Source organism: Perna viridis, chromosome 7 (assembly GCF_037379345.1).
Source record: "Perna viridis isolate PV_CMFRI_1.1 ecotype Kerala chromosome 7, ASM3737934v1, whole genome shotgun sequence".
In the NCBI taxonomy this organism is placed as follows: domain Eukaryota; kingdom Metazoa; phylum Mollusca; class Bivalvia; order Mytilida; family Mytilidae; genus Perna; species Perna viridis.
Window position 1 is genome coordinate 49,390,047 of NC_142451.1, and position 14,916 is coordinate 49,404,962.

The window sequence follows — 14,916 nt, forward strand, 5'->3', positions numbered from 1 at the left end:
AGCTTGTCGTATAAGGCGACTAAATAGTGCTCAGAAACCTAGCCGGGGGCTAGGCGCTCTGCCAACAGAGCAACTGGGATGTGTGCCCCAGGTGGTGGAATGGGGTACCCCTGGTGTGTTGCATGCTGGGGTTGTCAGGCTATAATACGGAAAACCTGACCGCAAACCATAGTGGTGCACCTTGTTGGGAAAGATGCAACGTTCCTCGCACGTTAAAGAACCCTGCTGTGGTATTCGATAGGAGTAGGAACCTTTGCGCTCCGCCACAGGAGGCTAAATTGCCCGACCTTACCCATCCCCCCCTTTTTCCAGTGGCAATCAAAATTTGTCGACCCTACTGTACTTGTGTCCCATCCTTTTTTTTTTTCATTTCATGTTCATTTTATCATCCATTTCATGTTCATCGTCTGAATATAGCTGAAATATTGCTGCTCGGACATTAAACCCCAACAAACAAACAACAAACAAACAAATAATATAGTTGGAACTAAAATAATTTAAATTAGGATCTTTCATCAAGTTTTTGAATTTTGGACATAGAACTAGTTCTGCTTTTAGGAAAAGACAGACACAAAAACTGTTAAAGTACATGTATGCATAGAATACATGTATCATTAATATATTTTGTACATTCATGTCATAAATAGGATTAGCCTACCTCATTTGAACCAACAGCATGTATCATAGAATACATCATGTAGATGTAATTATTAGAAGGAAGTCATTGAGATGAGAGTAACATGACAGAGTGGTGGGTCCTTGACTTCTATCACATGCATTAAACCAATCAACTTGACATACATGTATTACAGTGACACTTTAGTATGTATATGTTAAGAGGATGGGTTGGTTGAGTGCCACTTCATACTGATTATTACTAATCACTTAAAATTATAATTTTAAAATGTTTTAAACTTTGATTAAAGTTGACATTAATTGTCAACCTTAACACTATTCATCCAAAAAACGGAAGAGTAAAGTACAGATGTGATTGACAATGTGATAATATTACACTCAGTACAATGTTTAGAGCAATAGATAGAGATCAGCCTAGGATGCTATGGAAAGAAATTTCACAGTGCCATAATCAGCCATTCTTTAAAAGTAATGTTTAAATGTTATCGGGCCATAGTGAAGAATTCTAGATTTCACAAGGCCATTTTCAACCCTAGTTTAATTTACGCCTTGTACCTTTCAGTGATCTCCCAAGGCCCAGGCTTAATTCATTTTTGTAAGAATGCACACTACGGGCTGTCTGATATAATATTTAAATTCACAGAGAGACAGAGTACTACTTTAAAGTATATTCATGAACTCCAAGTCTGAAGTAATGTATATTGCATGTATCTGGTATGATAGCTTTCAATTAATTCTGTATTTATTAAAGTACAGTAAGTAAAAACTTAAAGTAAAACAGTAATGTGTGCTTCTTATTACACCTAATAAAAAAATCATTGGGTAAAGATCTTGAATTTTACTATCATTTTTATGTTGATTAAGAAACATTCTGACTCCTTGTAAAAATGCTTATTCATACAGGACCAAGGGGTACACTATTTTTAGTTGCAAATATAAAAAAAATGGAATCACATGTATCTTTTTTAATAGTAAATTAGCTTTATTCATTTAAGTTATGGACAAAGGATTTGATAAAAAGGATGTCCAAAACATCTATATATATTGGGATGATTATTAAAGCTTAATAAATGTTTTATACCCTAGTCAAGAATTAAGTTATAAATGATACAACTTACCTGTGAACGAGACCTCCTTAGAGGCATATTTTTCCAAATTCGATCGAAACAACCTGAACAACGAAAAGTTACACAATCTCTATTCCAAATATTTTCCAAATAAATACAATAATATTGTCTGGAAAATGAATTGTGACTCACAACATCATGATGTCAAATTGTTAGCAGTTGCAACCTGTTTACATTTTTGAAATACTAATAATTCCACAAGTTACAGGACTAAATGACAACTGACAAAAGTAGGTAAAACCTGTGTACAAATCTACTAAACATTCCAACAAAATGTTTTTCTATCCGTTTCATATATTCAGATTCATTTTGGTAAATCTGATAAAACATTATTGTCCTTGAAAGCATTAGTCTGAGGATAGATCCTTACACACCTTAGTAATCATCAAATTATTTTTATAACAAATTTAATCCAAATACATGTAACCCTGAACAAGCATTGAAATAATAATCCTCCTGGAATAAAGCCTTATACACAGCCAGTTGACAATATTTCTGCAAGAAAAACTTGATAATTTCCTGGTTTGATTTCCACCTCAGTTGTCTTCTATCATTCTAATGTCAGTCCTATCCAGACAACAATCATTAGTTTTTATGTTTAACCATCAGATAACTCATGCATAAACTCCTGGAATAATTACAATCATCATCTGCATGCTGTTTCTATTTATAGATCTGGTAGTTTTATCATCATGAAGTCAACACCTATTTGTAACTTACAAGAGCATCAATCCAGAAAATAAAATAAAAAAAAAACATTTAGGCACATCTGTTAGAACACATGGCTTTGTTTTCTCAGCTATTATTTATCCAAAAACAATAAACCATTGTCAGTTCGTTCTATTTCTGATGTAGAAAAAAGGAACTTGATCTATTATTAGGAATTAAAATCATTTTTTGTACAACAAGCTTCTGTTGTTTTGTACACCATATAATTAAAGTTACAAATTTCTAAATCACAAAGTCAAAATTGTAATTTTGTTTTGAATACAACAATGTACCTTACAGCAATATAATACTCCTTCATAACCATACACATTACATGGAATATCCTCATCTAAATATACTTATTAAAGTAGTTTGGAATCGATCAGAAACACTCTTGAAGCAAAATTCTCATCCCTGTAAGTTATATCTTTATACTGTATCTTAATTCATCAATGTACATTTCCGCCATTAAATGTCAAAGTGTCGTCATTCAGACCAAAAATGTAATAATACAAATGACATATGCTAAAATCTCTTTTAGCTACAGGCATATTTGTGGAATTAATGTTTAATCAATTTGTCTAGAAGCCATGTGAACCCAAATAGAGTTTATAGCCAGTCTGCTTTTATTTTCTAGTTCATTCAAGTGAGGTGAATGGAAAGTTTATGTTTCAAATTAAGACAGCCATTGAAAAGTCGGCAGGCAATGAAAGAGATCAATTGAATATTCAATTGATTCTGTTGACTACCAATATAGGAGTCTTTAGAAAAAAATATTGCTACCACAGCTGAAACATACAATAGAAAAATAAATCCCTAGCTCTGAAGAAACTCAGATGCCAAACTAATGAAATTTGTGTGGTTTTCCATGGAGAAACTGCACACATCAATTATAATCCTTCAGCAAGCCTGGATACAAGCTCCAAAAAATTAGGAAACCATTTTTGCCAATGTTTATCTCTTGAAAATTGTTATACTAAGTATATAAAAGACAGAAATCACAGCTTGACAGAGAACATTTTTCTGTTAATAATGATAATGTATACAAACAGTTGCCAAGTCAAATAATTTGTATAAATATAATTAACCAGTTTCCATGTACTGAAATGCTGTATAAGAGAAGAGTAAACAAAACAGAATACTATATACCGGTAGCTAGCAGTGATTAACCAAATGTTACTTCAGTAAAAATTTACCATAATTGACACTGTGAAATAAATTCAGTAATTGAACTCTCTGACTTTCTCCTGCTAAAACATCACTGCCATTTATAAAATTTGAATTTTAGGTTGAAAATAGCAACATATAAGGGAGAAATTTTTTACAATAAATAGGATAATCAATTGGTTATCAGAAATAACCAAAATATGATCACTTGTGTCAAGAACACAGTAAGATTTAACTTGTTGACAGAAAAAGTTTCGCACACTGGTTAAATCTAGATGTTCTTTGGTACTTCTGATCATATTTTGTTTATTCACTCTTTTCAAGTAATTATCCTATCATTCCAGTGATACAGGTAACTCATGGATCAGAGTTGAACTGATGCTTTAAAAATGTATTATACACAATTACCTTTTTGTAGATTATTGAACTTATTTATGGAAAGCAAAGAAGCACTGATGACATACATATGTACATGTTCATGTATAGTGTACACATAACATTTGTAAAAAAAATTGTTTGACAGCAGGAAACTAAATAAAATCTAGGGAATTTCATAGAGCAAGACAAAAAGACATGTTGATATTTTTGCTGAGTTACAAAATAGAAATAAAAATCAAGAAGAGCAATGGCAAAAGAATTCCTCTTTAAGTGATACATGTACAATGTACCAGCAAACAGAGTGGGAAGGTGTTGTGGTACGACTTGAGAGATTAACAGAGCTGTTGTAAATGTCAGTTTTAAGGATTTTGTAGAAAATTATAAGCTAAAAGAGCAAAATTTTATTCGGTCGGCTATCATTTTTTTTAAAGATAGTACTTGTTTACAATTGTACATTGTGGTATAAAATGTAGTAAGGGAGGTAACTCAAAAATGTAACAGTATCACTAACCACTTATAACATTTCCATTACTTTACAGGCAGAAATCTACCCAAGTTATATTATCTCCCATTTAATTTTGATTTTCGTCTGTCGAGAGAGAAAATGGATGCGACAGGCTGTTACTGGATCTGGTACAGAAAATGATTGAATATGAATGACATTCACGTGTTGATAACATATGACTTGTAAAAAGCCCCAATGATATTTCATGGTTTAAAATTGGATCATGTATATTAATTTTAAGGTAAGTGTTTCTAGTTTCCTAAAAAGTTTCAAAGCGCCCATGGTGTTGAACCTCGGAAGTCATTAGACATTTATAGATATTTTAAAAACTTTAAAATCTGCTAATGGTGATTTGTTTTTTCTTTATTTCCCAAAAACAATTGTTTACAATGGGATCAGCGTTTCACCACTACTACAACTACACATCCACACAATACTGATGATTCGAAATTTCAATTTTAATTTCATTTTCTCTCTTTCTTTGTGTCTCGTTTCATTTCGTTTTCATTTTGTTTCTCAATGTGGAACATTGACAACATTTTTTTTTGTTTTAAACGTAGACAAAAACGTGGAATCCATATATGGATATCAAAGGCATTCATAAAATACAGTTCATACTTCTAAATATGTATTTTATTTTTTCTTTGACAGTGAATTGTGTAAAATATAATTTCAATCGAATACTGTAAAAACAGGCAATGTATTTATATGAAATTATCAATTTGATTCATATTTATATTCATCCGCCAGATCTCTTTCGTGGTGGAAGTACTTTTAAGGCAGTAACAACCGGAAGTCATTTTGATTGACATCAGATGGTTTTAAGACTAAGAAGTCACGTGACTTCCGAGTAAAAATTCTTTTCCTCCGATGTCGCATATAGAAGTAATAACATACAATTTTACTTGAAAGACACAGCACACGTACATTATTAAGTATACAAGTAAATGTAAATAAAAAGGGTCAAAAGTGGTGATGTAGAATGTACATGTATTGTCCTATAGCTTCATTCTTAATTTCAATTGTCGCACGGCAACCATGTCTTAGAATTAGAGTACAATATAATAATAACTAATGAACAGTTCTCATAAGAATACAAGTTACGAATTTGGGAAAGATTCTATGCAAATTTTATGCCAAGACGTTATATTTTATATTACAAGCATATGACACCCAGAAAGCTAGTTTTGAATTCGTCACAAGGTTTTGTTAGGCACTATTTTTATATACATGTAAGACTAAGTGAGGTAGGGGCTTTTAAAAAAAAAAAAAGTTTAATTTTTAACTAGCATATTTTTCTTTAAGTGTCTCCAATGTTATTTTACAGGGAAAGTACAGATATTGTGATTGAACAGCTCATGTGGATTGGATGCCTAGTCGAACAGCATATAAGGAATACATTTATCAAATATTTGAAGAAGTCAACAACAAACGAAAAATGAAATAAATTCAATATTATCATACTGTTACTGCACAATGATTTCTGCCATGATCATGGTTAAGTTACTACCATCAAAATGAAAAATTTAAGAGTTCAGTTGTATCAAGTTTGAATGCTGTGTTGATACTTGCCCAAATTCACATGGTCGCATCCAAACTGCAACCCATGGAGCTTTACATTCTTTATTGAATTAGAATTGGTTACTGTTAGGTTGCATTATACTTGCAGATGTGATAGATGTGATTTGCAGGGGTAAAAATTTAATTTAGGAAATACAAGCTGGTACCCTAGGCCATATTTTTTTCCAAAATTTGGTAGCCACGGGCTACTGGGCTACTGTTAATTCTTGTCCCTGATTTTTGTTACACAGAGATGACCTTGCTTTTTAACTTCAACAAAAAAGATGAAACCTAATGGAATTTCAATGGTGAGTATTATAGTATTTATACATGTACAAAGCTAGATTCAATACTTATAGTGATAAAAAGGCATGAGATACACGCTGTCAGCTATATGGAAAATTCAAGTCTACACGAGATAGGGTTGATCTTGATTAAATTTTATAATACATGTAAAGGAAGGTTTGTATTGGGGATTTTGGAGGAATGTGGCGTAGTCCTCTAATCTACCAAAGTTATGTCGGCATCTGGATGTTTTCTCAGAGCTGCATCTTGTACACTGTGTGCACATGTGAAGTGTAATTGCCTTTTCTATTGGAAAAAAAAAGGCATAATTTTAAAATTCGTAAACCATAGAATTAGAGAGAGTGTGATTGTAACACAAATATAAGAAATTCAGGACTAAAACGGTGAGAAAGGAATCAAGAGTAAAACATAAAACTGAAATCAAAAGACAAAACGCATGGAATAACTAAAACCAAAAACAAATGATATAAATACAAAACCTAATGACAACCGTACCTGTAAGTGTTGTTTAAGGCAATTCAACTGATTTGAAAAGAATCATGATAAAACAGATTTCTTACAGAATTTGCAAATTTTGAGAGAGAGAAAAAAATCTGCAAGTGGAAACTTTTAAATAAAAGCCATGTTCAATACTACCACGGACACACCTCAAGAGCAGGAATTAATAAAATTAAAAAAAGAATATATATTACTCTAATAGTGTTTGAGAAAATATCACTAAGAGATGTAAATTTGTAGTAATTTTAATAAAGCACTTTTGGTCTATAATCACTTTGCAGATATACAAGTACCTTTGAACTTAATAACTGACAAGCTTATTGATGTAATTATACAGGTAAACTTAGGTAAATTAATGTCATGTGTACATTGTACATCAACAAGCATTCGACTCAATTTGTTTCTATTTTTATAACAGCTTGAAAAAATTCAAAATCTGACAAGTTGGTAGATACACATTTGACGGACTTGTGTATATTTTCCTGATTTTTTTGTGACCAAACATTAGGCATGATCCATTTTGTTTAAACGTCACCCATTCAAAATCATTTTAATTAAAGGTCCAGGCTTTGTCTTACTATTATTTGATACAGTTTTTGTTGATGATTTAATGTTTAATAATGATATTCCTAATCTAACTTGAAAAATATATTTTTGCCTTAAAGTAACTTTTAAAGTCATAAGCAACGGCAATAAACAACAGGATCCACTTTTCCGCCTCAACTAAACGAGTGCACAATTTCTATTGTTCTCGTTTGTGGTAGGTTTCTGCCTGTATATATGTCAAAAAGTTCATTTTAAAGTTTCACTATAAATTCCCAGGACAAATAGTGTCTTCAATACATTTATTTTTTTCTGCAGTGATAGGGAAAAGTAGGGGCCATGGGCTATAATAGTAGACCATAAAAATACAGGGTTTTAGTTAAAATGTTAATAAACGGCCTACTAACATCTTGAATACTTGTAATAAATGCTGAAAATGGCCCATTTTAAAATATACATGTACTTGTGCACAGGGCTCATGCTACTAGGTGATTTGTGCAAAATAGTCACGCTGGGGTTGCTCATTTCGCCCTCAGATAACACCAAAAGCAAAGTGAAGTTGCCCTCTCATTTTCAGACATCATCCACAATTGAAACTGTACTCTGATTTTTAGCTGTATTTTGATCAGTTATTTCTTTCGATAACAAAAATGGCACCCTTTCATGAAAATAAATTGTAAAAATCTACGAAATCTATCGAATATACAGTTACAAACAAGTATTTTAATTAGCTTTTTGTTTCAAACATTTGAGATATAATACAGAATGAATATTCTTCACTGCAGCCTATGATAATCCATGTTTTATTGTTATTTCATTAAGAAACGTTCAAGTTTGTTGTGCAGTTTCTTGGACTTGGGTTAAACTTATCTCAATTGATAATTTTGTAAAAACCAAAAGCGTTTCATTTGATCTATTTGTTTCATACAAAACAGTAAATTCTCCATTTCAAAAGAACATTTTTTAAGCTTGCGACAAGTTTGTACCAACCACTACAATATGTATCAATAAAGTTTTAGTTTTGATTTGTCAATAATAAAATTTTGATTATTGAGACAAATTGTTTCTTGATCAATTAATATTAAGAGGCTGAGTTGCGCATTGCCATTTTATTCTCTTTTGTTCTACTACATGTACCTGTTTAAGAACCTACTCCATCTTGGTAGAAATATACATGTAGCTTTGTTTCACATTTAAGATAGAAAAGGCAAGAATTTTTTTTTAACTTATGCAAAGCTGACAGTTGCATCAATTTTATCAATGTGCATTTGTTTATGTCATGGGTTACATGCAAAATAACCCAGTCATCTGCGTATCAGATAGTTTATGAAAAAATGAGCACCTGTTGGTAGACAAGACAGTACAGGGCTGAATTATAATTATAAATTCCACAATTCCATTTCTAAAAATAACTATAAGAGATGTTTTTAACATGTCAGTTCACTGACTTGATACTGGGTTCTCCAAAATGATTAATTGCACATATCTTAGTCTGATTCTCAGTTAACAATAATTGTCTATCAATTGTTACAACTGATTGTAAATAAACAGTATGCAAAATATCAAGCATGACTTCAATTCTGTAATATGTTGAAGGGGCTAATGTTTGGCAGGTGATGGCCAGTTTTCAACAAAAATAAATCTTTTGAAAGTTTGTCAGCCATTGAACAGTGGACTAAGATTGGCTGCTGTTTTTCCCCAAAATGACAACATGAAATGTATGCCATGTCTACACCAATGTCAAAATACAAAATTAATAGAAAATGTAAAATAATGGGTAATTTATATACTGGTATGTACAAGTACAAATGTATAACAGGACATAACATACAACAATACTGAATGAATCATAGTTCGAAACTTTTGCATTCATATATTGGTTGAATTTCAATACTTTCAAGAAAATTATTGACATTATTTGCATTGAAAATAGTGCATGGAAATCTCCAGAATGCAGCGAGTGAAGTATTTATAAATCTTATGTACTTTCAAGCCTAAATTTATTTTCTTTGATTGACCCATTCTGACAGCCATAGATGGTATACTGGGGTCTCAATGTATCACAGAAGTTCATTTTATTCTAGACTGAAAAAACAGGCCAATGGAAAGTAGACTTTAATTTTGTCTAACATTAGTATAACATCTAATCTTTTATTGCAATACACTTAATTTTCTGATCAAGCACCTTTAACACCCAGAAACTGCTTGACAAAAGGTGAGGTAAAATTAGGTGCTCTAAAATGATTGTATCACCATACTGAAAAAATAAAGTTCTCTAAAATTATTTCTATAAAAGATCTTGTAATTGCAATTTGTAGGGACACAATTCAACAACTTTTCAATGGATCATGATATACATATATGTACAAATGTACGTTGTATATGTATAATAATGATAAATGTATAATGAAAGTAAAACAAGGCTTAATTCAAAGAAAATTTGTTAAAATGCTAAGGAAAAATCAACTGGTAATGATGTTTTTCTATAGAAGAGTTCTTCCTGATGTCATGTACATTATACCTGTGATTTGATTTTGATCCATTAGCATCAAGTGTAAATCATCATAGCTATATCATTTTTTAAGATAACTGATTGATTGTTGGGGTTTAAGATAATTGAAAAATTCTATTGGTTCCCTTAACTGAGGGAAATTTTTGAATAAATATTCAGTAATTAGAATATATCAGCATAAAACATTAATATTTTTTTTTATGAAAAAAAAACTTATACTTATAACATTGTAACTTATTCTTAAAAATCACTACAAATTCACTTTTCAAGTGAAGTATACAGTGGTCTTGTTTGCCTAATTTAGAGAGGTGCAAATATTTGTTAGTTATAACAGCCATAGATCTGACAAAATTATCTGAAGATAATTAAAGTGTAAGTGCTCACATGTTACATGTATTTAAACATACTTGAAATACGTTTTTTTTATGGAATATTCTAACACTTTCTAGCTACCATACAAATATTTGTAATGATCGAGATGAAGTCAGTACTTTGAAATTAGTCACATATCTTTCTTTTCTCTCCTTCAAAGAGACATGACACAAAAAATTATTTTTTTCAATTCTTGGTTTATTTGATTTATTACACCTAATATATTCATGTTTATCATAAAAATAGTCATTTACGTCGTTTAATTGAAGATAAATTGTTAATTGATATAACCCAGCGGCATAGAAAGGACGATACACAAAGCGTTAGTATTTTAGTTGTACCCTCCTGCTCAAGTCCTAAAATATATGGTAAGTGGGTGTTACTTCTGGTTTCCATTTATGCATATTAATTAGATCGTCGTGAAAAAACAAATAATTCATACTAACTTCATTAGCAATAACCTGATGAGAAAACTTTTGTTATACTCGTATCTAAACATACTATAGTTTACACAAATATAAACATTTAAAAAATGATATTTTTGTGTCATGTCTTCTATAAGGTAAAAGCCTTCATTACTTGATTTTTCATCAGCATTTTTACTTGTTCTCTTTGAATGATTTGTATAAAAACATAGTATATGCCATACATCAGTTACGCAAATCACCCCATACGAGTCATGTACAGTACAGCTCACAGAATTAGACTGATAAATACCTGGCATCCAATGCCAGGTATTTATTGCTTATTGGCTCCTAATTAACAAGACCCCCCTCCACCCCCCCCCCCCCACCAGCTTCACCTTTATCCAATATACAACACGAAATGCCTAATTAACTGAACAGGTACATGTACCTAATGGTGGTTTTACCTGTACAGTTAATTATTACACACAGGTGGCTCACTTCAATATTTTAGGATTGATATACAAATAGAATAAGTTAAAAAAAAATTGTTAAAAGCAAGTCTTTTTTTATAATTTTCATATTCACAAAATTTTAATTACAAGTATAAATCATTACATTTTTTCCTAAATGTTATTCTTGATTTAATAACAAAATTTGCTTTTAAGTAAATATTGTATTTTTCCTGATTTAAAAAAAAAAGCAAATTTGAATATACAATCATAATGTGTATTGGACTTCATAACATTATACTGACTTCTTTCCTATATATTTTGGTAACATTTTAAAAAACATTAAATCTCTAGTTAAAATTAGCTTTTCATTATTTTTATTTACTGTTTTAAATTTACATGTATAACTGTGAAACTAATAAAGTGTTTGTTCAAACTTCTGACATGAAAACTTTATTATTTATCTTTCATGATTAAGCCGTAGGCCTGAATAATGTAAACCATACCTATTCTCGTTATATTGTAATATTTTGGTAAATGGACAGAAAGTCACAGGACAAAAAGTCACAAAACTCCTAGGACAGAAAGTCACAGGACAAAAAGTCACAATCTACATTTTCAACCCTGGTGGACAAAAAGTCACAATGTACAGAAAAAGTCACAGTCCATAGTTTAGTGAGGCTGATGGAGTCTTCATCTGGTGCATGGTTGTCATTCTGAAGATCTGTTGACTAACTGCCTCTGCAACCTTGGTTGGACCTAAGAGTACATTTCCACCACTGTTTGGTTTTGCTTAAGGTATGTCTTGTGTAGATAAAACCTTCATAACATTGATAGGGACCACCTTTGTTACTCTGTAGAATTTCCATTTTTAAATGATGACAAGAAATTAAATCAAGTCAATTATATACTTTTGGGCTAAAAAAAACAACATCTGGGATTTCATTACTCACGATTAGAAGCCAAAATTTCTGTCATTGAAGTAAAAGTTTTGTCAAAACATTTATGAAGCTTGTAGGTATACATGAAAGACAGTATATTTTCTTTCTTTTTAACTAAAACAACAAAACGACCATTTTTTCCTACAAGAGTGCACTACATCCTGTCAAACAGAAACCAATTAATTAATCAATTAATTATAATCTATACATATATGATGATTAAAGTGATTGATGTTTATACACCAATTAACTATTATATTATCTGAATGACAAAAAGCCATACATAAAAAATACTTTGTAATTGGGATGATTTTGACATCTATGTTTTCATTTCATTTCATTAAAACTGACTTTTTAAGTCTTTGTAATTATAACTAATAGTAATAAGACAAGTGTGGAAAAAAAAATATAAAAAATATGAAAAAAAAAATCAACTGTGACTTTTTGTCCTATACGTTTTGTTAAAATACAAAATTTAAACTGTGACTTTCTGTCCTGTGACTTTCTATCCTACATTCTATATTTTAATGCTAAAATCAAGAATGGAAATCTTAGGTAAAGTCAATTATTTTTATATAACAGATTTATGTTTGCTGGGGTTTAACACCCAAGCAGCAATATTTCAGCTATATTCGGGCGAAATAGATTTAAGATTTTCTTACCTGCTTTATTGCAATAAAAGAAACATTAGATTTTTAACATGTGATTAGATTGACTAGTTGAAATTGTATTAAAAATTCAGATTCTGTCCTTCAATTGTAAAACATACATCCAGTGATTTTGTAATTGATATTTTGGTTCAAGATAACAGGATGTGGAAAAGGTTATAAACACAAAGCCTGGCACTGATAACTCGGAATGAACCTGAGAGCAAATTAAGAGCTTTAAACATCAGGAGCTACTACTTTATAAATCTATAAATTTATTTTTCATTTTTTTGTATCCACTATTTCATTATTTTATAATATTGCATTTATATACATACATGTATATAAAAAAAAATCTAATATCGCTTTTAAAAAAATCTAAGTCTTTAACTCTCGAGGACAGAGAAGATTTGCTACATTTGAGCTTAAGTGTTAAAATAATCATGTACTTATCATCAATTTTCAGATATACATGTATATAAGCATAGTCAATCACTTTTGTGAAAAAATTTCTTTCTTAAAAATCTTTGGCCCATCTTTCAATCAATTCACTAATTGCCCATTAAAAAAAGCAAACACTTTAGAAGTTAAAACTCTCTGAATTTGAAAACCTAATACTGATGCATTTGCCTTCATTTACTTGTATTTAATTTTTGTTTTACGTTAATACATTTTTTCAAATTTTATTCTATTCTACTTTTTCAATTTCATTTGAGTACAAATTTGATAACCAAAACTGTGACATTTGTAACTTTTGAAATCACTTTTCACTTTACCCCTTTGAATTTGAATAAATAACAGCATTTTTCTGCATTTGAAGAAAAGGTAAATAACAAGTTTTTGCATTTTTTTATATTAAAGGAATAACCAGCCTCTTGAATGAAAATATATAGATTTATTCTTATAAGACTAAAAATTTCAATTTTGTTCTTGCTCTTATTTTCATAAGCCATCAAATTAATTACTTCAAGTGTTTTGTGTCATAAAATATTAATCATAACTCCGTAATTCACAAAATACCTATTTAACTTAGCTACGTGTACCTGTCCAGGTGAACAGGTCAAATTTACCTGAGATACCATTATTTACTTTCAATTATTGAGTTGTATATTAGAAATAACAGAGATAAACTTCTAAGAATTGTGCTAGGTATGCCAGGTATTGATGATGATTGGGGGTTTTACAGTCTTGACTATCCTAACGGATCTCGCACTACCGCCCCTCACTAGCATTCAGTTAGTAAGGTCAGTTAGTAGTAGAAGGTAGCAGGGTCCAGCCTTCGGGATACCTGACCAAAGAACTCAGTCAGAGTATGTCCTACTAGCGGCTGGGCTGGTATACACTTCCGCAAGGTAGGGCTTAGGAAGAATGAAATAATTTACCTTGCGGAAGTGTGTATTGTCTACTGAGCATACTCATTGAGTAGTCTACAGTTAGCACAAAAGGGTCTGTAGTTGCTAAATGCAAGTTGAAATTCAATTTTGCTAATAGAAATTATTTCCACTTGCTAAAATTTGGTAGTAGAATTCTAATTTGTCACATAAAAATTTCCAGAAATAACACAAAACTTATATTAGTCATTACATTAGGGAGTGTTGTTAAATTTCAGTACTTGCTAAATTGTACTACTGACAAAACGTCAGTCTGCAATGTCCAGCACCCATGCATTTGTTTCCATATAAAAAAAATGGGTGTTCACCTTCTCTTCCGGTAAGGAAGAGGAGGTGACCACCAATGTTTTTGTATGAAACAAATGGTTGAAATGCTTTGGCTTTGGACACAGTGGTCCAGCATCAGTTGCAGAACAACAAACTGACCATTTCACATACCAAATAATTAAGTATAGAGGTAATCTAGGTATATTTTCAATCTATTTTGGATTAAAAAATAACTGCACTTACATCTAACACTAAAGCACGTATAAATATTCAGATATAAGATAAAATTCTTAGGTCCTTCTAAGAGTGTGGGATGCGAAAATGGCGAATGTGTCAACAAAGAGTGACGTCATCGAAAGATGAGTAAAACTGTAGTCTCGTTCTCGGTTCTATTCTCACTTTTACTTTCGATTTGCTATCGACAATGTTGTCATGGTCTCAGTATCGTATTAATTTTCCCATAGACTTCTATAGTGAAGTGCATATTTTTAGGATTTTTAAA

The 14,916-nt window shown here is 31.0% G+C and overlaps 1 protein-coding gene across 6 annotated transcripts in view; it reads right to left on the bottom strand.

Annotated features, from left to right (window-relative positions):
* The window catches only part of LOC148613111 (ras-specific guanine nucleotide-releasing factor RalGPS2-like), a 59,513-nt gene that overhangs the window by 42,210 nt on the left and 2,387 nt on the right, over window positions 1-14,916 (bottom strand). Inside the window, exon 1 of one of the 6 annotated variants that reach the window (XM_088595165.1) lies at window positions 14,658-14,784. The exons of 1 other annotated variant lie outside the window; for it this stretch is intronic. Coding sequence is in view for 4 of the 5 variants with exons in the window: in XM_088595160.1 (XP_088451286.1) it covers window positions 659-697 (39 nt within the window). In the remaining variant the exon portion in view is untranslated. Of the gene's footprint in view, window positions 1-658; window positions 783-1,754; window positions 3,529-14,657; window positions 14,785-14,916 lie in introns of those variants that run through there. 4 more of the 6 variants (XM_088595162.1, XM_088595159.1, XM_088595160.1 and 1 more) reach the window with 4 other exon arrangements.